The 27,258-nt window shown below is 39.6% G+C and overlaps 1 protein-coding gene across 2 annotated transcripts; it reads left to right on the forward strand.

The window, feature by feature from the left end:
* The first annotated feature begins 312 nt into the window (after positions 1–312).
* Positions 313–27,258, forward strand: RNASET2 (ribonuclease T2). 2 transcript variants are annotated; one of them, XM_082481323.1, is made up of 10 exons: positions 313–535; positions 4,866–4,970; positions 7,550–7,616; positions 14,410–14,465; positions 15,407–15,464; positions 16,278–16,348; positions 21,658–21,771; positions 23,993–24,038; positions 24,245–24,319; positions 26,880–27,258. In XM_082481323.1, the coding sequence occupies exons 2-10, from the start codon at positions 4,873–4,875 to the stop codon at positions 27,069–27,071; spliced, it is 777 nt and encodes a 258-aa protein (XP_082337449.1). In that variant the 5' UTR covers positions 313–535; positions 4,866–4,872; the 3' UTR covers positions 27,072–27,258. The 2 variants fall into 2 exon arrangements, with proteins under 2 accessions (XP_082337449.1, XP_082337450.1); XM_082481324.1 differs by having other exon boundaries at positions 340–409.

The following is a 27,258-nucleotide window of genomic DNA, read 5'->3' on the forward strand; positions in this document are numbered from 1 at the left end:
TGCTGCACAAATTTTCAGAAGGAAATCCAAATAATTAAAACCTATAATATGCTAAAGACAAACCAACCAAAACATTAAGATGAGCAAAGCCCATGCACAACAATGGTCTCCTCCGCGGCCGCACGGGCCCGCTCCCCGAGGCTCCCGGCTCCAGCGGCGCCCGGTCGCGGCCGCAGGGAAGCCGAGGAGGGCCACCGCCCCCGGGGTCGGGGGGCCCGGTGCGGCGGGCAGGCCGCGGCACCCCGCGGGAGGCGGGGCCGGTCCCAGTCCCGGTCCCGTGCGGCCTTGCGGAGGGGCGGGGAGGGCGACACTGCCCCGCGGTTGGGACGCGGCGCTGCTCTGACTGTCTGTCTGTCCGTCCGTCCCTCCTTCCCGCCCGCAGCTTTCTCCGAGGCGGCGGCTGTGCGAGGTCAGCCCTGCCGGGAGCGCGTGCGTAGGCGGTGCAGCAGCCGGGCCCGGGAGGGAGGCCCGGGCGGCGGGGGAGGGCCGCAGGAGCGGGTGGAAGGTAACGCGGGCCGAGCAGCGGCGGGCTGAGGTGAGACGAGGTCTCGGGTCCGAGGCGGGGGGAGGGCCGGGTCGGAAAGCCCCTCTGCTCCGGCGCCCCCGCTGCTCCCGCCTCCTGCCTCTGGACCCGCCGGTGGCCGCGCTGCGGTGGGGCCGGGCCCGGGGACTCCCGTGGGGGCTTCCCCGCCTGCTGCCTCCGGCGAGGTTACTGACCTGCGCCGAGTCAGGTGGGGTGTGCGGCGCTGGTAAGGGCTCAGTGGTATCAGGTTTCATCTCCTACGCCTTGAATTCCCCGTGAAGCAAATCTGAAGTCGGCCAAAGAAATCGCAGCGTTTCCCAGAGTTGGAAAAACTCTGTTTATGCTTCTCTTTTGTACACTTGTCATCAACTTCGGCAGGCATCCTGCTTCGGGTTGTCGGCTGTTTTGCAGTCTTTACAATTTATGAAAACACCTTCGTAATAAAATGTGATAATTGTTTACCTGGAGCAAGTCAGAAAGCTAAATCTTACAACACTGTGCTAAAAGTACAGCGGTGTTAGTTTGTGTGTGAGGAAAGCAAGGTGTCGCCTTCCTCAGAACTTCCCCAGGAAGCCGATGGAAGGGCTGAGCGCAGCTCTGAGCTCCTGCCAGGCTCGCCCTAAAGCCACTGCTGCGCAAGTTTCTGCTTGGGGTTGTACTTTGTGGGAGAAGTAGTGAGAAGGTTCTCCTAAGCAGCTTGCTGTGTCAGCGGACGTGAGTATTGCATCCGAAAAGTCTTTAAAGCGCTTTTTGTAGTTACTTGTGCTAGTGCTTGGGCTTGGGCTTGGGAGGGATGGTTAGCTGGGCGTGGGGCTGTGGAGGTAAAAGTTGCCGGAGTCAAGAGCGTTGTTATAAATGAAATTAAGTCTTCTGGCACGCAGTTCTGTAACTCGGCTGTCTGACTCGTTATGGCAGAGGTAGTGTGCACTGCCTTGTTTTGAGATGGTACCAAAACTTCTGGTGTTTGTTTTTGTGGTTTTAGATGCCGGGCTAGCTACCCTAATTGTTATCTCTGGCCGTTGTTGCTGATGCTTACCTGCGTGCGTGCCATGCTGTTAGCCGTGAGAGTCCTCTCACTAATGCTCAAGTGCTCTTCTGCAGTGTGTTCTCAAAGTCTGTATGCCTCAACTAAAGTGTAAACCAGGAAGTTTTATATAAATGTGGGGTTTATTAGTCAAGCTAGTTATTAACAGCAAAAAAAAAAAAAAAAAAAAAAGAAAATAAGGGAATAGAATACAGGTAACGTAATTGTTAGTGTCCAAAAGAAGCATGTGCTATGTTGGTAGCCCCTCAAGATGGTATGTTAGAATTCAAATGTGTTAAAGACCGATTTCATCACTATTGCAAGTTCTCCCTAGTCCTTGATAAGCCTAGGCAGGTAATTTTGATACCAGCACTGAAGAATGCTAACATAGCTGAAAGTGACCTTATCCTGACTCAGTTACTAACACACACCTGTTGTGTGTTCGTATCCAGGTATAGTAAACCAAGAGCCATCCCAAAGCTGTTCTTCTTCTTTGGAGTTTTATCTATAGTGAAAATGAGCAGACAGCCTAGTTTCAAATAATGATTTTATGTATCTGTGCATGTTTCAACTTGAAGATGTAAGTTTTCTTCATTATGAAATCTTTTGGAACGTTTTGTTTTTCTTTATAACTAACTTTCATAATATGAAATCCCTGTTTCTTCCTATTACAGTAGAATTGGTGTAAAATCTGTTAACATCTTCTTTCTTGTATTTGTGGAATTAGTAATCCAGTGTAATTTTTAGTAAACAGAAGCAATTTTTATTAAAATTGGATGTGCTTCATGTGTCTTTGTTGTTAATACAGTTTTAATTTGGATGTATATTTCCTCAGCTGTGCATCATTTGGTGCTTTCCAGGTGAGATTGACACACTTTTCACCTCCCACCATCAATGTCACAGATGAATAAAAGGCCAACTTGAGTAAATCACTGTTTGTCATAATAGCGTCATGATAGTTGCAATATTTGGTTCCAAGCTAAAACCTTAGAGAGAGTTTGTGTATTGTTTATCAGTGGAAAAAATGTAATTTGTGATGTAGAAGTTACAGACTGGGGGCTTTCAGATCTGTTCACTGTCTCTGTCCCTGTGCTCCGGTTCCAGGGTGCAGAACACAGAATATGCAGAATAAACCATTGCTCTGATAGCATTTTTTGTTTCTGGTCATTATTTGATCAAACTTTAGAGTCGAATGAAAAAGGGAGATAACTGCCTTTATACTTTTTTTGTTGCTTGATCACTGGGGGGAAAAAAGATAAAATGTTTCTTTGGGCCTGCCATCTTAAGTTGTACCAATTTGCAAAAGAAGTGGCGTAATGCTTACTGGCTTGATTTTCTTCCATAATCTACTTCCTTAAGATGTTTTTTCCTCACCCTTGTACAGTGCAGCCTTTCCTAGTCATGGTGTGTGACTTTATTGTCTTTTAAGTGGTACTTACTTCTCTCTGAAGAGAGAGCTTTTTATAGGTAGGGCAGAATCTTACATGAAGACTTCTCACATCTCTCAATATTTTATCTTGGGTAGATAGTTTATAATGAAGGAAAATAAAGTCTTGCTTGGTTGGTTATCAGTGGAAAATAACAGTAGATGAAATCGTAAATAGGTCTGTAAGGCTGAATCTCACATTGTTAATTCCTGTTGCTCAAGTAATGAGACTTGAGATCACTTTAAATGCAGAACTTCTGGAGAAATTGGATACCCGGCAGTTAATTCTTATTTGCGATTATTTTTTTGTATGTTATGTGAATATATCATTTTCTTTAATACAAGGTGTATGTCTTGCTTTAGCTAGCTTTTGATAAAGGTTAGTTCTACATTACTGACTGCTTTTATGTACAAGTAGCACACTCCACTTTTTTTTTGTGCTGGTCTTGCCTCGTGAGTGAAAACCCTTCAGGCCTTTTTTAAGAAACTAGATCAGAAAATTAACAGTTGCCAGCTAATATTTGTCTGGTATTATCTTCTATTAGGCTAAGCCATTTACCTTGATAACATCTCTCTAATTCTCAATGGATATATTAACATATGAAATAGATTAATATCTTAAGGGTTGTAGTTTGTTCACAACTTAGCAAAACCTTGTGATAAATCTAGCAGGTTAACTGTTAACAGTTGTTGCCCAAACCCCTCACCAGTTTTGAAGTCTCAACGCGCTTTGCAATCTGGGAGTCTGCCTCCTGCGTACGTCAACTCTGCCACGGTGTTTGCAGAGCTGAGGGGTAGGGATTCTGGGGGGGCTGCAGGCTGGTTCAGAGCCACACTGTAATGGGGGGGGGCAGGACACGGACGAACTCTTGTTTATAATGAGCCATGGATCAAGATTACACTGAATTTCCTGAAGTTAGCCTTAATGGCTGAAACAGCAATGTCTTTATTGGTGTCAAAACAGGCTTTATTTGACTGTTATAAGAAAAGATTAATTTTAAAACTTTCACAGAAAAAATGATGTGACTTGTGTAGTGAGCGATCTTAGAAGGGACACATGGGTTACAGGCAGTGTCTTGTAGTGGTTTTTTTAGGGTTCTGAAAATGAGAAGTTTGGAAAGTAGGTTTGGTGAGGCGTTAATAATTGCATGTAAATAGATGCATGTACATCTATTTATGGCATCTAGGAGGTAGCATTTGAAATGCTGTGAAATGGCTGGTGGATACAGGAGGCAGCTGGGGTTTTTTGACCTATGCGGAGTGAAAGTCCTCATGTTGGTGAAAGTTAAGTTGATTTGGTTTTTTTTCCTCCCCTGATTTCTAGGTTTCACAAGGTAGTAGGCAGGTCGTGCATAGTTTTGTAGAGGCTGTCTCAGCTTTATAACCAGGACAGAAACTAATCTGGCTTTAGCAGCATTTTTTTTTTTAACGTCGACTGGCATTTAGAGAGAATTTTATCCATGCATATCATACTTAACTTCCAGTGAGTTTCTAATATCAGCTTTGTTCAATCCAACATGAATATTCAGTGTTAAGTTCAAAGTTTCTTTAATGAGTCACTTTGGCTGATCAGAAGTAGAGTCTTACACAAATCTTCTGTGCAATGTATCTCTGTTTATTGGAGAGTGGCTCTGTTGGGACTGTGCAAGTAAAGAGAAAAAAGGAAACCATGATCTCATCCTTGATGCCATTAGTTCATGAAAATTAGCATACAAGCTGGGGAATCAGGCACAGCCTTGAAAGAGATCCTCATTTTACCTGCGGTTGTAAATCTAGACTAGAGTTGATATTACCTGCTGTTTCTGAGTTTGTTGTGTTTTTCTGCATTTTAACACTTGCAATCTAGTGCATTGGATAAGTAACAGATTTTTTCTTTTAACACCTTTTTACAGCTATTTGATGAAAAAAATGAAGTCTGCAAAGCTGCACTATTGGATTCTGGGTTGGTTGTCTATGGCATTATGTTGTTGGTGTACTTCAGATAAATTCACTCAAAGGTAAGTTATGCTTTAAAAAGAAATCTCTGACAGAGCAGAGCAGAATAGTTTAACTTCTAATGAGTGTAAATTCTCTTACTTTATTATGTGCTATTTTTGATGTGTTATTCTTCCCTTAGGTGACTGGTAAAATGAGGCATCTACATTAACTGGAGGAGTGGGGGTCATGCTGAAGAAAAATGTTACCTTTATTAATGTGTCAGCATGAAAAAAGAGAGAAACTTAAGTTGCATTCATTGCACTTAAAAACTTTGCAGTCTTGCTTTAAATGAATCATTTAGACTTGTGATGTAGTAATGATAAATATCAGAAATAATTTTGGAACCTATAACAAAAAACTGGAATCATTCCTATGGCATGGATTGCACCAATTGTTGCACTGTATACTTTTTTTTTGTATTTTTTTTTTTTCCTTACTACTTTCTCAGTTCCAATAACTTTAAATTCTTTTTCATACAGCATCCCAACTGGGACTGTATGAGTACTGCACAGCCTTTTGGTGGTTGTTGTACTTGACAAAATCTGAGCTTGAATACCAATAGGCCGTGGGGGGAACCCACACCCCAAATCATATCCTTCTGTGGTAAAAGCTCAAATTCCTATTGCATTGTATTTGGAAATAAACTTTTCTCCTTCCTTTCAATATTTTGGCAGGAGAATGGCTAAGTGTGCTCAGTTCAGAATTTCGTATAACGGCTACATTGCAGCTGATCGGTAGCTTAGACACTATGCTGAGGTTTCTCGAATCCGCAGGACCTGGGCTATGGCTTGGCCATCTTGGTGGCAGAGGCAGCTCTAGAGGCACGGTTCTGAGCAGGATAACTCAGGTCAAAAAAAGTGGGGATATCCCTGAAGCTGGATGGGTATTGAAAATGGCTTTCTTGGATTCCAGTTCTGAGCTTAAGTTTCTAAAACTTGCTAAGTTTAATAACCAAAATTTTCTGACCTATCCTTAGCCAAAAAGTGCATTCTAGGGGAACTTGTTTTGGCATGATTTTCATTGCAGAAGTTTAGCTGCTATTTCAAGTATAGATGAAAGATGGTATTTTTCTAAGCAAGGATTTATTTCTTTTTAAAGCAAGGAAACTAAATGCTCTGCAATATCAGGGAATTCTTCTATTCAGGTTTCCACAGCAGCAGTGAAGACCAGTTAGAAGTGTTGTAGTTTTCATTGTGGCTATGCCTGATTTGTTCCAGAGCTATTCTGCAAAATTATTTAAAAAACACAGATACGTGTGAATGCTTAAGAGAAAATGTGGCTGTTGCAATCTAGCAAAACTAGAGGAAAAAATTGAGAAGTGATGTAACATGGGAGCATCCCTACTTCCTTAGACTGAGAAGAATTAGCTTTCTCATATATATATTTTTTTTCATATAACCTCTGGCAAGCACTAATGAAGGATGTGTGGCTATTAGCTTCCAGAGAATAACAATTTATTTTGACAGTACTGCACATAGTGCTGTCAGTTTGAACAATTTACGGTTCTGGTTTTGTTGATTTTTTTTTTTTTTTTTTTTTTTTTCCCACTTGCTGTTCTAAATAGAACCACTTGGTGTGGTTGCTTAATAGCTAAATATGTCTGCTGTAGTGTCTGAAGCAACTTTTTTTTTTTTTATCTACTTCTTGTTTATCCAGAATGGGTCTGCTCCAAACTGTTGGAAAAATGCGTCTGTGGAAGTGGCACAGACATTATATATGTTTCCAATGCTTTTTGAACAAAATTTTTAAGTTGTTCTGTTTTTTGCCTCTGCATAGGAGTAAGATAGTACTGATGCCCCTGAGTTATAGATGTCTCTATTCTAAGAGGCTTTGAAACACAAGTGTTGTTGTAAAATATGGGATATTCCTTCTTCAGTTCTTCCTTAGGTAACCTTAAGACTGCATCACAGTTTAATTAATTTTTAAAAATTTAATAGATCATCAATTTATATTACGCATTTAAAAAATGTAGTGTTTAAATTAGATGTCTGTAAAATGATAAGATTGGCGTGTTTGAGATTTTTTTTTTTACTTTACTTTTTATTCTGATTTTTTTTTTTTTAATCTAAAAGGTTGGAGACACTTGCAAGATCAAATTGCATCTCCTGCAGTGTAAACTACATTGCTTGTGGTAGTTTGTAGTCTTTCTTTTTTAGAAGAGTAGTTACAGTTCCAAGAATGTTGTGTGCTTTCTTTTCAGCTAGTATACCTGTCAAGAAGTAGAAGATTCTTAACATCCTAAACAAAGATATATATTTTATTATTGTTGTAAAAGTTTGCCAGTAAGCGCTCTCCTACATATAAAACAGAACAGCATGTTTCTTCCATATTTAAGCAATGGAAAGCATATGGAGATAGGGTGCCAGGAGTGGAATTTGTTTAACAATGGAGGGGTATTAGCAGGCTTCTAAATATCTTGTTTCTATGTGATTTGTTAATTTGGTCTTGCTGTATTTGGAGTTCTCAAATATTGTGATAGAGGCTGTAAACAACCAGCTCTAAAATCAGCGTGTTAAACTAGTAGGCATTGTGCTGCTGGCTGAAGGTGTTGGTCTTTTTAAAATGCTTGAGGAAAAATAATTTGTCTGTCTTTCTGCAGTGACAACCACCCTCATACCTGGAAAAAGCTGTATCTTGCTCATCATTGGCCAGTGACTGTATGTAAGGTGAGACTTTTGTGTTTTGTTCTTTTATCCTGACAAAGGTAGCCTTGGGCAATAAATGTTTGACAAGAGAATGAACGACACCCATCAAGCATTTAATCATGCTTATGCCCTTATATCTTTATAAAGGCTTTTACTGATCTTGGTGTAACTTTTGCTACTTCCCCTGCACTCTAGAGTAACAGTAAACAAGACAGGATTGTGGTGTGTTAAAGATACAGTAGTCAATGTAAGACATGCTGTATACTTAGCCTTAATTGCTTGTTACATATTTTGTGATGTCCTGTTAGTTGTAAACTTAATCTTAGACTTTCACCAGACTCTGTAAGGAGACTTGCTTGCTTTGTCTGACTGAAGACAGCAGATGAGTACTTGAACTGCCTGCTGCACAACAAGTTTTAGCTTTGTAATGTTGGCTCCAGCATTTTAATAAGTCATCAAATATGGATTCAGTCAGGAAAAAGAGTTATAAAGCTGTTATAGAATCGTCTAGGTTGGAAGGGATCTTTAAGATCATCCAGTCCAACTATCAACCTAACACTGCCAAAACCACCACTAAACCATGTCGCTAAGTACCACGTCTTCCTGTCTTTTAAATAGCTCCAGGGATGGTGATTCCACCACTTCCCTGGGGAGCCTGTTCCAAGGCTTGACAACCCTTTCTGTGAAGAAATATTTCCTACTATCCAATCTAAATCTCCCATGGTGCAACTTGAGGCCATTTCCTCTTGTCTTATCACTTGTTACTTGGGAGAAGAGGCTGACCCCCACCTTGCTACAACCTTCTTTCTGTTAGTTGTAGAGAGTGATAAGGTCTCCCCTCAGCCTCCTTTTCTCCAGACTAAACAACCCCGGTTCCCTCAGCTGTTCCTCCTAAGACTTGTGCTTGAGACCCCTCACCAGCTTCGTTGGCCTTCTCTGGACACGCTCCGGAACCTCAATGTCTGTCTTGTAGTGAGGGGCCCAAAGCTGAACACAGTACCTCACCAGTGCTGACTACAGGGGGAAAATCACTTCCCTAGTCCTGCTGGCCACACTATTCCTGATGCATGCCAGGATGCTGTTGGCCTTCTTGGCCACCTGGGCACACTGCTGGCTCATATTCAGCCGGCTGTCGTCCAACACCCCCAGGTCCTTTTCCGCCAGGCAGCTTTCCAGCCACTCTTCCCCAAGCCTGTAGCACTGCATGGGGTTGTTGTGACCCATGTGCAGGACCCGGCACTTGGCCTTGTTGAACCTCATAGCATTGGCCTCGGCCCATCGATCCAGCCTGTCCAAATCCCTCTGTAGAGCCATCCTACCCTCAAGCAGATCAACACTCCTGCCCAACTTGGTGTCATTTGCGAACTTACTGAGGGTGCACTCAATCCCCTCGTTCAGATTGTTGATAAAGATACTAAAGAGAAGAGGCCCCAATATCAAGTGCTGGGGAACACCACTTGTGACCGACCATATGACAGATGTCTCTGAGTATTTCTGTATTTGAGGGGTGGGAACCAAAAATGAACCCAACCTTCCAACATATGTCTGTCAAAAGCACAGCTAAGAGGTGTACTAATTATGTCCCTTTTGCTATTAAATACTGACTACCATCTGACAAGTAGAACATTTTTCCTGTGCTGGAAATACTCAAAGGCCTCTTCTCATACAGTTACGTTAAAAATGTGCTATACTTCAAAATGGAAGATGTGATCAGATATACTGACACAAGGATGAAGAATCCTGTGGATAATAGAGAAGCTTCAGTTTTGGGCAAATGTCTCTGAAGCCAAAAAGGTCCCTATTCTGGGAGATTTAGGTTTATTTATTACAGTATTAGAGTCTTTTTTGTGTGTGTGCTTTAGATACTCTCTTTATTTCTCATTCCTATTTCTGGAAATATATATAAAAGCACTAGTGGCAAAAGTCACATACTGCCTAAATTTCTGACAAAAAGTAGATGTACTTTGTATTAGTTAAATGTGGAGGGGAAGTATCAAAACCAAAACTCAGATGTGCATCACTGAGACCAAGGAGTTTTGGCTGTTCTGTTTCTTGTTTGTTTGCCTGTTTTTGAGGGGGAATAAGGGCAGAGTTGCTGCAATTTGTGTGATGTTTTCTGTTGAGTAAACATCACTGTTACTGTCTTCAAGCAGAGATGTTGATGTTCTGGAGTTTGTAGTGCCTGGCATGAATGGGCGTTCAGAGTCATTAGTGGTGCAAACCTTTGCTTATATGAATGAGATACAAACAAACAAACAAATAAACCCCCCAAACCAGCCAAACAAAAAATCCCTACCAAACAGTTTTCCCAATGTATATTCATGCTGGCTATTACTCTTAATTCCAGGGTAGTGCTATTGGTGAATTGACAAATAACCTCTATAAACTTGCAGTGAAATTGTAATGAATAATTGAAGATATTAAACATCAGAAAATGTTGGCTTTCTTACACTTTGTGGATTGCTTATGATCTTCTGTAGTAAGAGGTGGACAGAAGCATTCCAAAGGAGTGAAGAAAAAGTGAAATTAAAATCATATTTAGTGACCTTTTGCCCAGTTCCACATCACTGAGTCATGTGAAGAAACAGAATCTCAACTGTACTCCCATAACAGCTTGCTTGTTGCTAACATTAATGTAAGAGGAGTTCCTAAATTCAGCTGTGGGTTTTTTTAAAGTATGTAGATTATTCTGCATGTTCTGTGTATTTATATGTGATTGTTATGTTATTTCAGGGAGGAAATATTTTTAATGTCATTCTTCAATTTAAAACTGTTGACGTGATATTGAAAGGAAAAATAGCTGTGTGAAGGAAACTGCAAAACTCATTATAATATCATTTATGTAAAAACACTTTGAGACACTACTTTGTGCAAGTACTTATTAGTTTATGCTTCCTATATAAAGGAACCTGATTATAGACTACTCTGCTACATACTGTGTTCTTGATATGTGTGTGGATGACCAACATCTGAATTCCTACATGTTTTGCACAGCTGGGTTCAAAAAGTTTTTCAGGTTTTTGAAGGCCCAAAAGGCCTTTTTAAAAATCTACTGGGCACAGTTCAGCTCTTCCTGTGCTTTAAACTGTATGTGTTCAACCAGTGCTTTTTAATGCTGAGTGTGGTCAGCACAATTAAACTGGGAAGTAAGTGTTCTGTAATCATATCTTCTAAACTAACCTACTAAAATAAAATAGTGAGTATCATGGAAACAATAATAACCCAAGGACTTAACTCCTGACTGCTGCAGTGAGAGGGTGAAGGAGGAAGAGAGGTGTTCTTCCTCATCATGTGATTAGAAATTCCAGTACCATATAATTGATCTAAAGTAACTGTCTTCTACAAAGATATCCAAGCTAAATTCACAGACCTCAAGTGATTATGAATTTAATGTTCTCTTAATAAATCATGCCTGTAGTGCAATTTATTGAACTTCATGTGGCTAATTTATGTCACACTTAAACTTTCTGGTCACAAATTAATGTGAATCCTGTTAGGTGGAAATAGGAGCAACTCAAGGGCAAGAGGAGGGACTTTCCCTCTCCCTTTTTATGGAGTTGTGAAAATCTTTAATTCAAGAACTTAAAAAGAGAAATATTATTGCAGCTTTTGCATCTTCGAGATTGCAAAAAGAGAAAACCTTCTGTGGCGTTTCCTTGTGAAATGGGGAAAATCCAGTACCAGTTTGTAGGCTATTCAGTTCCTCCTCTATTGAGAATGGGAAGGATGATAAAGAAATGAGTACTAAACCCTGCTGTGATCTGCCTTTTACTGCACATATGTGCTGATCAAATGGAAGAATCAAAGAAAGGACAACAGAATAGGCTGGTGAGCAGAACAGCATGAATTCAAGTTTGAATGTAGTATTAAGCAGCAGATAAAATTAATTTTTTCTTTTGTATGAGAGAAAAGGTTTTCGTAATTTCAGCTTTGACAATAATGTTATAGCAAAGGCTTAAAGGAAGAATAGAAACATTATTTTAACCTTTTTTTTTTTTTAAATAGAAGTAGTCACATTATATAGAACGAAAGTGACTAAGGTGAGGGCAGTACACTGATGTGATCTAACATTAGATCAAAAAGTTCCTTAGATAAAGCGATACCTTTATTTCTTTGTTTGTATAGTAAGCCAGGTGTGTCAAAGTGAGTCCAGCTCTTGATATACACTATTTTGGAACAAAAGAAAGTTTTTTCCAAAATACCAATGTAACCCACAAGATAACTCTTAATCTATGCTTCCACCTTCTGTGTGAATAAGGTCTGGTTTAGATGGTTTTGTGGGGTTTTATTTTCTGTAAGGATAAACACATTAAAGGTTTTAGCTTATCAGGTCATGCTAGAGAGGTGTTCAACAAGAAGTAAATTTGTTTTATTTCCCTCCTCCCAAAATTTTTCAGCAACCTCATAAATTTGTTTCCTTCAGTGATTGGTTTTACCCCAGGGGGTGGGAGAAAGGAGGAAGGGGAATAATTACATACTATTTGGGGGAGAGAAATTGAAAAGGTGAACTCTCCACAGTTTCAACAGTGAGGACTTTTCATAGTAGTTGTGACGTTTCTTTACAAAATAACAGTTAAAATTGATCTTAATTAAACAGATGGCCTATTTAAACAGTTGAAATGTTGAAAGGGAAGGCAGGATTAAATATTTAACTTCCCAGAAGCTGACGTTTTATTTAAACTTAGTGTATCTGTATGTGATCCAGTAGCACTACCCTCTCTGGTGTACAGGCTGCTGTACCAAGAGATTTATAACTCCGGCAGCTCTACAGGTAACACTTCTGTGACAGTTTGATGGTGGTTTGCTTTTCAGCATGTGAGAGATGAAAGGAGCTCCCACACATCCAGCAGCCACTGTTTGTCCCATGTCTTGCTGTTACAAATAGGCTAATTTTTCTGCTGCAGCACTCCCTCTCAGCATGGTGGGTGCTCTGCCACTTTTCTCAGTGTTCTAGATCATGTATGGTTAATTTGCTTTGGTTTGATTATCAGATTGATTTAAAACAGGAGAAAGCAATGTTCCTTTTTCACGTTAATATACATATATAAAGCTTTCTGGGGTCTAATGCCTACTTGAAAATCCACATTTGTAACTCTGTTTCAAGTCAAGCATTGGCTGAGGTTGAACAGTGTAAGATAAACAGGAAGGTGTACAAGAAGTGTTTCTGCAAAAGTAGCAAGGGTACCCAGCTTCTCAGGCTAGCATTTGCTCATTTTATGATATTGATTTAAAATGAACATTGGAAAAATACTATGGCTAGAATTAAAAAGGAAGGTGAATGAAGCTGGCCAAAGCATGCAAAGTGTGAACTAATGCGCTGTAGCTTGCATTGACCTCACGGTTCTCCCAGTGCACAGTGTCACACTGAGAGCCTGATGAAATGCGTAGAAGAAACTGCTAATAGAGTTAGTGCTGTGATAGGGGAGATCTGAGTCCAAATTTAAAATATTCTGGGCTTTCCTTTAGCATGTCTGAGAACGGCAGTTAAAGATTGGATAAGGAGCACAATTGCACTGTTCTTGTTTCCACCCTTGGCTGAGCAAGCTGGTTAGCTGTCCGGTTGTTTTTCAGGGGATGATGCATTAGCTGCTGGCTATTAATGTGCTGTATTTTGGGCTGGATAGGTGAACTCTTTCAGCTCCACATAGTTTGTGTCATGACAGGAGCAATATTATTCAGGCATTTGCAGTGTGTGTTTGTTGACAATATTCCTTTCAGGAAAAAAGCTGTTGCTGGGTTTAATTGCTTCTATTATTAGTGACAAGAGGGGAGAGGAAGGAAATGGGCACAGAACAAGTCAGTCTTGCAGAGCTTGCAGTTTTGCTGCTGCTGGCCTGTGGCATGTGGAAGGCAATTAGTGAGATTACAGGCCTCTGTCTGCTCTTCTCTACACTCTGCTCTTGCTCTGGCTTCACATAAAAGGCATTGTGGCATAATTGAGACAGGATGCAGAGCCAAAAAGGAAAGCTATTATTATGGGGAAAGAAAGTCTGAGGAGCTGGTTATTTAATGTTGAAAAGTGTTTACTAAAAAGACCCATAATTACTAAGCAGAATAATCAGGGAAAATACAGTAATGGTGCTCTGTGATGTGTGAACATGGATATTTTTTTTGTGTTGTTCAGGAATATGTACTCTGCTCTAAACAATAATTAATGTGTAGGCTATTTCTCCTGCATTATCAAAAAATTTGACTGGGGGCTTTATTTTGTAGGAATGTGTATAGCCTTTTTTCTCCATTCCTTTATCCCTCAAGTCAAAATATTTAAAAAATATATTCTAACCATTTTGCTTGGAATAAGCAACCTATTTCATCCCTTCTTTGTATTTTCCCTTTTAATAAAACAACAGAACTAATCCTGGGTGCTTAAAGATGGTTGTGCGCTTGTCTTATGTTATAGTTTATTTTGATGGTTTTTATTTTAATGGCTCTGTGCTCCTCGAGAAGATCTGATGATGAGAAAAATACAGAGCTACCATCTGGAATACAATAAATGCAGATTTAGTGTGGATCAAGCTACTTTCTGTTACCTCCAAACCTGTCCTTTGTCTTCTTTTTACACTGCCTGTTCAGGATGCTCCCTGATAATTACTTGATCACCTTCAAAATTTTAATGCCAGTTGGTCTCTGCTAAGTGGCAGATGATCCATGACAGCTTCAAGTAACTGGATTTCACCAGTTCCTGATATGGGCAAGCAAAAGTTCTCATGACTCACTAGACCCTTGGACCACCAGTGAATGAACTTTTATTTTTTCCTCTAAACCATTATCCCTGGACACATATAAAAATACTCTGTATTTTTGTTTTCCACAGATGAGTGCTAATGATTGTCAGGACCCTCCGGAGTACTGGACAATCCATGGACTGTGGTATGATCATTGAGTGTTTTTATTTCAGCCTGAAAAGGAAAAAATCAGTCTTTGTACCAGGATGTTTAGTGGGTTTTTTTGAGGGCTGAATCTGTGTGTTTTTATCATTTGAAACAAATGCCTTCATTTGGTTGGAAATCAAAACCCTATGCTTTTTAAATAAAACCGAAATACACTTCTGTATCTCATGACTTGCTGAGCTCCTGAAGTCCTCTTGCCACATGAGCATTTTATTTATACATCGCCTTAAAAGATCAGTAATGTTCTCAAACAGAAAGGGAAGTATAGTTTCTCCTCTGATTTTTTTTTTTTTTTTTTTTTTTTCCTCCCTGAATACACAGACTTTGTTAATGTCTCGTGACTGCTTGTGGCTTTAAGTATCTTAGCACAAACATTGCAAAAGTACAGGAAAAACTAATTTGCTTCAAAGGAATCATCTCACTGGAATTGGTACCTATGGCAGCAATTCAAAGGTTTTCCTGACAAAAACAGGGAAAAATTCAGTACAGCAGCTTAAGCGATGCATCCTGGAAAGGTGAACAGCATCATGTCTAGATTTCCAGTGAGTGCCTTGGTGATACTTGCAGAATCATCACTTGATGCAGTGGTTGAGCAGGTCAATGTCATTAGTGACATCATGGGCAAGACTCTTCCATTTCACGTACTCCCCCTGTATGTCTTTTACACAGAGCAAGAGGGACTGGCGGACCTAATGAAGAGTCTTTACATAGGAAATGTTTTGGCCATAATTAATGTCTTGAATTTTTACTTCTAAAACATTGTAGATGCTGATGGGTTACTTGCATTTTGAAATAAAATCTCTAGCTATAATCTTGCATATTTAAAATTCAGGCTAATGATATAGAATAGAATTCTGTATCGTTAGTCTCCATTAGTGACTTAGGAGACATCTTTTTCTCACCTTTGTTTTACTTCCCTAGGCCTGACAAAACTGAAGAATGTAACAGGACGTGGCATTTCAATGTCACCGAGATTAAGGTATTTATTTAAAGCAAAAACTGTTGCACCAAGCAGAGCTGAGTGCAATTACTTTTGCACATCCTATATGCAAAATCTGTAGCTTATAATGTATCACTCGGTGTTTGTTGAGAGGTATGTTCTTTTAAGGACTCCACAAATTCATTAGGTGCTTCTGGGCCTACTTGAAGTCGTAGTGCTTGTGATCATTAGCAACTCTTCCTATTTGATTTTATAGATGTGTGGTTTGACTCGTTCAGCCACATCCTCCTTAAAAAAAAAAATATCTAGAGAGCACAGGCGGAGGATCTGCAGTGGCAAAAAGTACCTATGAAAAAGAGGTTACTGTCAGTCCATGTTCTCTCTTCCATTTTCTACTGCAAACCCAGAACACAGAAATTAAGAGTTCAGAGTACATTTTTCTGTGTGTTTTCTCCCAGGGCTTTAGTCCTTTTTTATTTTTTTTTTTAATTAAAAAAAAATAAAATCCATATTTCATTCAGATGTGTTGTAAATGGGGATAGGAGGCTTGAGCCAACAAATGTGAAAAGCTGTGTGACTGAACAACTGCTGCAGGGACAGTTGAAGGAAAATCTTACTTTGAGGCAATGTGTTGTTCATTCAGATATTTAGGTAGTGGCACCTACCTGCTGCCTCCAACAACAGCATTTTCAGAATATTGAGGAAAAAGATCTTTTCTTTTTCCATGAGTAAATGTTTCAGTTGGGGATGTTGAAAGATGAAGCTTCAGTTTTAGAAAATGTATCAGTGTATGTAGATTGTGTAAGAAATAGCTTTTCAACACTGCAGGTGCATTTATTGTGATATTTTTAGGATCTTATGTCAGACATGAGACGTTATTGGCCTGATGTGCTTCATTCATCTCTGAATCGCACCCAGTTCTGGTGAGTACAAAAAAATCCTATTTTGAATATTATTTAATAAAAAAATCTGTCTGAGTTAGTAATTCTTGAGGTGAGATGTTGTGCATGAGAAGCAGTGTCCAGGAGGCCATTGAAAGCAGTGTCTTGTCAGTCTCATTTACAAAATAAATCTGTTCTTTTTAAGAGCACCTGCAAAATGCAGCTGTTGAAGAGAGGGCTATGGCAGAGGTTTTGGAGAAATGAAACTTAGCGAGAGGGAGAGAATGTGTTTCCTCACTTTGCCCCCAAGGGTGGAGAAGCAGCTGCTGTTGACACATTAAATCACAATAGCAGCAGCACTCCTGCGATGTCGCAGTTAGCTGCAAGAGCAGCTTCCAGGCCTCTTTTCCTAGCTAGCTTCACTGTGTTGCTGGCTCTGAGAGACCTTTCCTTTTGGGCTTTCCCACTGAGGAAGAAATGGAAAAATAGGGTGCATTGGATCATCCTAGCCACTTCTCTACAGAATTCTCTCTTCATACTTACTTTTCTCTCAGCCTAAAATCAGATCTAGGAACTTATTTAGAGATCGACCTGCTTGGCTTATGGGAAGGGATAAAGATTTCTCTTGACAACAGTACTGTTTTCCTTCTTTTCCATGTTTCTCTTTGCTTCTGAGTAATCAGACACTTAGACCAAAGAACAGTATGGGTGGCATTTGAGTTTGCACAGGCTTCACATCGAGTGCATTATTTTAAACTAACATCAGTGGCCATGCAAGTTAATTTGCTGAGCCATGAGCTGCATCAGCCAAGGTACAGATATGCAATTTATTCTTCTAGATCTACAGTGAAAGCGATAACATCAGGTAAGAAGCAGAGTACGTAGCTAGAGGCAGTAGCACTTAAAGCCATCTCAACTATAAGTGACCATAAGTTTTTCCTTTGGATTGGATGACTCTTTCCTCCCTGTGTCACTGGGGAAAAGCTTTGAAGGAATTGTGCATCTCTCTTAGTCTTGTCCTTGCTCTACAGAAGACACCTGTCCTCAGAGTCTTAAACTGGTTCCACAAGTGTCTTATGGCAACCTAAACTGTGAAAAGTGGTGCTGTCACTTTTTTCACCCTCCACTCCTCTGTTCTTGCACTGTGCTGGGGTGAGCACAACTGCTTCTTTCTGTGGTAGCACAAGTTTATTCCACCTTAAACTGTTCCTGGAATTAGAATAAGAAAAATGTGTCTTAAATCTAGCACCATCCATGCCTTGACAACCTAGCTGTTCATAAAAACAGGTGCATACCAGTCCTTATTTTGCTAACAGAGATATTTGGTAGGCAGCAGGTGTGAACAGATACAGTCGAAACCATTTCCCTTTCAGTTCAAGGCTAGCAAATAGCACTTATTTCAATACCTGGAAATATAATCAGAAATATCGTTAAAACAATACAAAAGTCAGGTTATAACACTGTAACTGGTATTTTGATTGACAGAGAAATTCACTCCCTTTCAGTAAGGTGACAAGTACACTGTAATTGGCAGCTCTAATTGCAGATTTTGTAAATGCAAGCTTTTAAGCCAACTGAAAGCCAGTGATATCCTGTTGTATGTCTCCCTTCAGTTAAAATACTATATTTACTTCAAAATTTTTAAAGATATCTATAGTGTAAAAATCTCAATACAGCAGAAATAAGAATCTGAAAGTAAAACTGACTATTCACAGTTTTCATTGTTGTAGATTAAAGGCGTCTTAATTGGGTAAAGAGCACAAGCAGTGACAGGCAAAATAGATATTGAATATCTTAGCATATCACATCAGGGTTTTTCCAAGACTGCTATAATTGTGTACTGTGTTTCTTCCTGGCTTTACCTCTAACTGTTGCCCTGGCTTAAAAGGGGAAGTAAGGAATCTTTCTGGCACTTTTAGGATGGCTGTGGGTGCTTCTGTAAAGGTAATTGCACATCTCTGTTCACCTTGTTAACTTATGAACTGTGACAATTGCCACCCAAGAGTTTGAATTGGACAGGATAGAATGCCTTAATAAAGAATAAAGGGTTATGTGTACTATGTATCTCAAAATTTATTAACTGAAACCATCCCTTTTATAGTAGTTAATAGGTTTTTTGGATCAAATAAAAATTTCTAGACCAAGAGAGTTCCCTCCAGGATCAGATACAGAATAAGGAATCAGTGTTTCACCTATGGGACAGCTGGGTGTCCCTAATCTTCTACATTTTGTGGGCAGCACTTGCAGCTGTGCTTTACAGACTTTCTTTGTTCCTGCCCTAATAGTGAGCTGGTCTTTGAGCTGGGTGGTCTCTATAATCCTTGGATCCACCTGATATGCTCCTGACTTTGTCACATCTGTGTGACTTTGTGCTTTGGGGAAATCTGTCCTTGTTGTGTGTAACAGGAAGCAAAATCTCTTTGAAGTTCAGCTTCCTTCCCATGCTGCTGAGTTGTACCAATTTCATTCCTTTGCATTTCTGCAGCCCCCTGAGACTTCATTTGTGGGACTTAGCTTTGAGGTACGCAAGTGTAGCATTTATTCTTAGCAGCACCATAGAGAAGATGGTGGAGAAGGGCAAGTTATATCGTGGAACACAATCTAGTTCTGTAAGCCCCACTCCTGTGTGCCTGCCAAAGTGCTTGTGTCCTACAAGGAGGAAAAAGTGTTCAGCAAAGTTCTTGACAGCTAGCTAGTGCCTAGCTCATGGGTACGAGAGGTTCAGAAGGATGGGTGGCCTTCATGAATACAGGTAGCTATGTTTTGTATCCACATGCCACTCAGCTGTGAGCTGAGGCTCAAGTAGAATTACCTTGTCTTATTGTGGTCTAGGTGAAGGATAACGTGTCTCAGTGAATAACATTGAGACATAATTATTTCGATTTCTGAATAAATTATTTTATGTTATTCCTTTGTACCTACAGCTCCTTCGTTTCCTAAGTGCTTCAGTTTGCATATAAATGGAATAGGTGAAGGTGAAGTTTCATATGCCTGTGCCGAATGGTCAGAATTAGCTGTATCTGCATCACTATTTTTTTTTTTTTTTCACGTGGCTGTGCTGCAAAATAAAGTAACACTGTTGAGAGTGTCATCCTAAAGTTTCAGTCATTGTTTTGTAGCGACTGTAGAGTAGCTATCTGTTATGGAAGCTCACAGGACTGATTAAAATACTTGAGCCCAATGGATTCTTGGCTTGCTACAGCTGGTGCTGCATGGGCACTGTCTGTGGGTAGCTCTGTGTATTTTCTCTTGGGATCCCCACAGCTCTGTAGCCTGGGCCCTGTGATCAGTGCAAACCAGACAAAACCATTCCAATAGCAGTTCCATGTTAGCAATAATACGCTTCTTGAGCACTGTTGGATCTTTGGTCCTCTATTTCTGCCTTCTTTCTGGAAACAGACATTTAAATACAAGTACTACTGAAAGCCTTCAAAAGACAGGCACAACATTTTACCATTAATTTTACACACATGCATGCATATATTCTTTGAAGAAAAATTGTTATCCTACATGCAAAGCTTTGCCTGCAGTTTACTGCTGTTCCAGTAGCCATTTGGATTTGACTATTGTCTGCTTCTGGTTTAGGCTAACTGCTCAATATCTCTTGCTAAATTTACCCCTAAAACAGCCTCCATTTTCTTTAAAACTGTGCTCTCTTTTCTCATCAGTAATTTCAAATCCCTTGTTAGGAAATCTGCTCTTTGGCTCATGTAAAGTGTACTCCTCCAGGAAGTAAACAATTCACTTGACTCAACTTAACTTGAGTGTTGTAGCCAAGATGAGAACTTTCTACAAAGCTGAATTTGAGAATGTATAGTGAAAATCTCCTAGTAATGCATCTTCTCCCCTATCTCAAATCTCTTGATGCCACAGTTGCTTTATTAATTCTCTGTTCGAAAGTAGCGTATGAATTTCTCTAGATACAAACATAACTTCTTTTAAAGTGTTTTAATTCCTTAAGAAAAATATGAAGTTTTTAATATGAATGGACAATTCAAAGGCAGGCTTTCAAGTGAATGCTTCTCTGCTTTTCCATGAGGTACTTAAGGCATCATAAGGTCAGGGAATGCTGTGGTGGTGTCAAGAATTTGTGATTAGATAACTTTTTGTGTACATCTGCTGAATTGATACCTCTGTAATGCAAGTGGCTCACGAAAACTTGAAAAGAAAGAAGGAAAAAAAAAAAAAGACACCACCACAACCCCCCCAAATCCGCAGGTGGTCTTACTAAAGATTATACTGTTTAATTTTTCAGTAGACTTGAAAGTATTGCCTATGAAAGTACTGCCACAGGCCAAAGTAAAAGTTGAGGCTACAGTATCAACCATAAGGATTAGTCTCTTCAGTTCTGAAAAATATTTAGTGCTTTGAAAGTACATTTAACACAAAAGACTCCACTAAAACTTATACAAAGTGTATAAATATTCATTTTCTAGGCAAATTCTTGCCATTCTGACCTCTAAGCATTTTTTTGTAATACGTATCATAAGAGCATGATACATATTTACTTCATAAATTCCTTCATTTAATTATTTCAAAAACAAGCTGATTCAAAGGACACAGCTAAAAAAACAAACACCCAAACTGTTCGGGCTAACTTAATCTAAAGAAACACTGGAACAGCACTTTTGGCTTCATAAAGTTTTGTCACATTATTGTGGCACAAAATTCTTTTAGTCAGTTTTGGAATTAAGTAATGGTCTATTCCACATCGGTATCTATCTTATCTCCTCACCTTGCAATGTCCAGTCTTAAAAGGATAGCTGATAGTGGCAGGGGGAGGAGAAAAGAGTGTTATCCTGTTGGTGGGATAACAGGTGAAGGGCTGAACTATAAATGACTCTTGCACAAGTTCATATACATAATCTACAGGAAAACAGAATACGGATTCTGAATGTCCCAGGTACATCATAATATCCAAACCATTAGACCATCCTCTCCTTTATCTTCTACGGCTCTTACATTAATTTGAAAAGTCTCTCTCTTGCCTCTGCAAGTGTTAATGCCGACTCATTTATCTATTTTTAACATGACTTATTGTCTGAAACAATTTTTTCTTAGTCTGTTACAAACCATAATGAGGTGCTTCTTGGGCTTCTTCCGTACTCTTCTGATATGTCAAAAATCTCTTGGTATATGATTCTACAAAAAAAATATATAGATGTTGCTGTAATTGAAATGGTGAGAGTGCTCTTTCTTGGTTTTCCTTTTTGCACATGCGGTATCTTTTGAGTGCAGTGTCCTACTTCACACGTGTAACTTTTCAGATACTTGATTTAAGTATATTGGCTAGCTTGTGCAGCACTGCACAAAATGTTTTCTAAAACTTACATTTTGCTTTCTTCCTGTAGGAAACATGAGTGGGAGAAACACGGCACTTGTGCAGCCACGCTTCAGGTTCTTAATTCTCAGAAGAAATACTTTGGTAAAGCCTTAGAACTCTACCAGCATGTTGATCTTAACAGGTACGTAAATGAACTCAGTGGTCTGCCTCTTATTTCAAACAGTTTCTAGGAGTTTCAAATCTAGCCTAAAAAAAAAAAAGTCAAAAAATCTGATGGCAGAGGGTAAATGAGTATTAGCATAAATTATTTTGAGTACTGGAGTTCAGAGGAAGGGTTGTCTACTCTGAGAAGCATGTCTCTGGTCACAATGAGCAGCATTCTTCTTAGCATCATTTTAGACAATGTAAGCCAGTAAATTTCAAGAAGCTCTATGGGTATATCTCGCTGCCAAAAGCTATGGTGTCTGTGAACTTCTAAATCAAGGGACAAAACCCCCCAAACTTCTGAGTCATACTGAGGCTCAAACACTTGTTTTTAGAGGGGACAGTGCTCTGGTTAGAGGAAAGGACAAGCTGCAGGCAAAATGGCGCAGAACGTTCCGGGAGAAGGCTGAGAGGTAACAGCAAGAGAGGTGTTCAGCCGCTTCAGTTCCTGAAGGGTGGTGTTCAGTTGCTGCACAAAGCCCTCTGCTGTCCTTTCAAACAACCTTGATGTGACACTCTTGCTTTGTCCCAGGGGCTGATTCCTCCTCATGGTACTAAAGCACTGGCCATTCCAGATACAAAATCTTGATGGGAATGTTGTGGCTTGTCCAAGCACTGTATGTACAAATTGTGGCTGTAGGTGAATGCCAGAAGGCCGGAGTCCTTTCCTGATTGGCGCTTGGTATGGGTGGGCAGATGTTTCACTCGGATTTGTTGATTGTGAATTGTCTGTCTGTATAAGACAACAGTATCTGAGAGAGGAAATAAGTTCTTTTGTATCTAGAAATGTATCTTAAAAAAAATCCTGTTCATGTTCTGTCAGCGTCTTGTCCAAGCAATCTCCTAACAAAGTCTCATTCACTTTGCATATGCACAAAGGAAATATATCTTTCTCTCATCCCCCTCCTATTTTTCTAGGTGGCTTGTAAAATTTAATAAGATTTTTCTAGACACAGTGCTTAAAAGCATGTCATACATACTGTTAAAATTAATAATGTCTGATAAGTCAAGTGCCTAAGTTGCTGTGATGGTGTGACTAAAACATTTTACAGATGGCACAGTGACCAATTATGTGACTCTGTATCAGCATGTGTAACACTGAAAAAGAATAGACTGAAACATGTTGAAATTAATTGCTCAGAGCATATACTCCATTGTAAAAACGAATATAATTAAATTAATCTTTACTGAAAAGAATAAAGACTGCTAATGTTCTACTTGTGCTTTGTGTTAGTGATTAAAAGATTGTTTCCAAAAGGAAATTATTAAAAAGAGGACTCCTGTAAGAATGCCAGAATATCATCTATTTTATTGTCCTCTCTTATATTCAATGTCAAATGACTATGACAAAGAGCTAGACCTTTAGTCAACTTGGTTAAATCTCCCCTGTGCAGAAACTGACCTTGTAAGGGTTGAGCATTATCAGCACTCATGGATTAAATCCTGTGAGATGCTGAACTTTCCTGCTCCTTACAAAAGAAGCTGGGACTTAGAAACTCAGCACCTATTGTGTCCTGAGTCTCATGTCAATTTGGAAGTGTGGACTTCCCTCAGGACTGAATCTAAAGGAAGGGGTACATAGGCTAGAGGTTCTTGAGAGTTACCTTGTTGTTCACATAAGAAAAACCTTTCCTCTTCGAGAACATATTAATTTGGAAATGTTTCTGCCCCGATGTTGATCCAGATCCACACACCACGTCCCTCTCCTGGCATGCTGTGCTCCTCCCACCCCAGCAAGCCCACCCTGTGTTAGAACATGAGGGTGCCTAGAGCAGCCACATGAGTCTGCCTCCATTTCATTCCTGGTGGCCCAAGCACAGGGAATATGGATCAAGGCAGGGAAAAGGAGGCAATTAAACTGCATGCCCTACCTGGCACTCAACAGAGCATTCTGAATGTCCAGCAAATACCAGTAATATTGCCCTTTCCCCAAGCTGTGTCTGAAGATTTGACTCTCCCAGCTCCTTGGATTGAGATGGGGGAGAGGGTTCTTCCTGACCCTGCTGACTTGGGCGTGAAATGGTCTTTCAGAAAAGGGGAACCTTTCCTAGGCCTGGCAGAGGATGGAAGACAAGTTTCCCTTGCTCCCCATTGCCGTAATGCTTGCCAAGTTCTCATTAAGATTATCCATTTACTAATGATTATGAAGTTATGTTTGCATACAGGAACCGTGGAAAAATGTTTTATCTTTGTTTCAGTTGTCTCCTGAAAGCTGGGATAAAGCCAAGCAGTTCATATTACCAGGTGAGAGGCAATCTTTTATAAAACAAAGTCAGGTGCATGTACTTTTTCAGCAGGAATCAATTCATTTTTGGAGAATAAGTGATCTTATTGTATAGGTCTTTAAGGTTGTGCTTTATCTAAAAGCTTTTGTGAACTTAACAAGCGTGGGAGCTGTTGGAAGATGTGTTAATGAATTAGTAATTTATACAAGCTTTTTAATCTTTCAGATGACTGCTATAAAGGAAGCTCTTACAAGATTTTATGGTGTAACACCAAAGATCCAATGTCTTCCTCCAGAAGAGGTAAAAACTCCAAACACACACACTCCCCAAACCCCAAAACCAAACAAAACCTCAAACAAACAAAAAGACTAACATTTTTTTTTTTTAAAGTGCACTTTTAATCAAAAAACCAAAAGCAAAAATAGAGTGAAAAATCTTCAGCATGGTGAAACTTAGGTCTGGGTGTTCCTTGTGTATACAGCTCTTTGCAGATTAGATATTGCACAATTCTTTGAGTTGAGTTCATAAAAACATTGCTTACATACTGGCACCACTGAGTTCAGGTTATGTTACTGTCACCACAGCCTTTTCTTAATGCAGAAATATTGTTAGTGGAGGAAGTGCCCATTCTTTATTAACTTTGTTGTTGGTATATTTACCCAGAAAGTGGGAGCACTGGATTTTAGAGTTCCCTTTGTCTTAAAAGATTATAACCTGCGTCTCTTGCATGAATGCTCTAACCACCACGCTAGAGGTATTGCTGTAGCTGAGTGCTTTCCACTGCTCCTGCTAAAGTTTAATTGCTATATAGCAAATTAATAGAACCAACAAGAGTGAGCTGAATGGAGCCAGTGACTGTCTGCCTTGACAAGGGTACTGTCTGTCAACAGCAATCTTCCCTTCACTTGGGCATGGCTCATGTGTTCTGCATGAAGAATTTAGTCAATGAACAGAATCCTTCAGAAATAAAGCAGCTCAGAGGCTTGTCTCTGAGGTGGTTCTCAAAAACATGTACCTAAACGCGTAAAAAAAAAAAAAGGCATTTTGAGCTTCACTGTGGTGAAGACTTTCCTTTCAAGCTATCAGTGTCTAAAACTTCCATTTCTTTCTACTTTATCTTGCCAACGATTGTACTGTGAATCACGATGCAGTAGGGGAATGTGGTACACAAAGACAGCGTGCTGTAGTGTAAAATACAGGTCACTACATCTGAACCAAAAATGTCTTTGAAGGAACAAAATGGTATTCTGAACAATTATATGTGTAGGCTGCATAGCTGTTTCTTTCTTTTTTCAGCTAGGTTACTCTGCTTTTATACAAAAAGAAAACAAAAACCCAAACCCACAAGATGGCTTTCACTTTTATAAGTGGTTCCTTATTATCTTAGCTTGATGAAAGGGGTTTACTTCAAAATGCTTGGCAGTTATTGCCCATACACAGACAACAATTTTATGAAAACTTGCCAAAATACGGTTGCTGTTGGAGTTCAATAGCTTGTGTGTTGTCAGCTTATTTGCTGTAGTAGTGCTTTGAGGTTTCTATACTCAGATACTCAGTTTCTTCACGTGAAAAATTCTAGGTTACAATATCTTTTTAAAATGTATTTTTAAGTTACTTTAAGCAACAAAGGAATATGAGTTGAATGTGAGTTGCACACTCACCCACGTCTTGATGTTAAAGAAATACAGAGCTAGCACAAACCCTAGTTTCTAGCTCTGTTCACTGTAGTTCTGCCATTGCTTTTAGAACAATTGGGATACTGCTCAAACTATGTGAAAGTAATTTACAGCTTGAGTCGCCTGTGCTTAACAGCTGAAGCTAACAGGTAATAGAAAGGAAAAAGTACACCCCAGTTATTTAAAGATAGCCCTTTTCAGAGTTCCAGCCTTGTTGATGCCTGAAGTGCATTGTGGAGGTACTTTGTTTAAAAGGTATTACAGGCTTGCTGTGTTCATAAGCTTCTTTAAAAACAAACAAAAAAAAAAACCAAAAAAACCCTAAAACCAACACCCCCCTCCCCCCCAAAATAAACCCCAACAACAAAAAAACTAAAACCAAAACAAAAAAAACACAACCAAAAAAAAAAAAAAAACCAAAAAAACCAACCCAAAACCAGACCAAAGCAACAACAAAACAAAAATCCACCACAGTTACTTTTGCCTTGTACATGTATTTTTTGTCCTGTCCTATTTAGTGGTTTCAAACCCAATTTTTTTTCACATGCACTTTGTCACACCTGAGCGTTTTGGGGGATTTTCCTATAATCTCTTTCCCCACATGAAAGGCTTCTATGCCTGCCTGCCATATTCATGACTAATGGTTTTTTTTCTTTGTCTGTCCTGTAGTCCAAAAATGACATTTCTGCTACTTTTGACAGCTTGTTTCTGTATCCTTTTCACTAAAAGCTATTATAAAACCAGGTTTCTTTTCTCCTTTTTGGAGGTTTTGGTTTTTTTTTTGGAGAATTCCTGTCCTGCTACAAAAGAGTTGATGAAAGCTGGCTTTCAGATCACACATACCCTTCAATATTCGCAGAGTTCAGCCAGAGCTCATCATTGAGGCGAACAGCTTCTGTGTACTGTGCAGATTTGGTAAATGCATTTCATAATGAGACTTACTAGTTAGGCAGATTCCCCAAATTGTTACTGAATTGTGTTGTTGGAATGCGTTTCCTTGTCTACTTGCTCTTTAAAGGCAAGAATGTACTATATGTTCAGAGTGGATGCCTCTGGTACCTGTGTCCTTCACATTTTTCAAGTGGCAAATATACATATAAGCACTACTGTATTCTGTAGATAAGGCACTATGTCTGAAGAATTGATTAATTTTCTTCTCCCCATCTCATCTGTTGTGTTTCTAGGGTGAAAAAGCACAAACAATTGGTCAGATTGAATTCTGCTTCACCAAAGAACTGCAGCTGAGAAACTGCACAGCGCTAAAGGGTGAATCCGATGCAATGCATGCTGACTTGAAGCTTGGAAGTGAGGAGCTGTCTGTGTGCAGTGATACTCTCCCAACGTATTATCCTTCACAGGTCCAAGATCACAAATGAAGCCATAAGAGTTTGAAAAACTTTTTTTAAACAGCAGCAAAAAACAAACCCTTAAACATTATACCTTGTAAAGCAGTCTTGACTTAGCAATATTACAAAGCCCTGTCCTTATCACAGGCATGCTGTGAAGATTTCTGCTGGAAAACACGCTTCTTTTCCCATTAAAGGAGAATAGTCCGCATTGTAA

Source organism: Vanellus vanellus (genome assembly GCF_965231255.1).
Source record: "Vanellus vanellus genome assembly, chromosome: 3".
NCBI lineage: Eukaryota > Metazoa > Chordata > Aves > Charadriiformes > Charadriidae > Vanellus > Vanellus vanellus.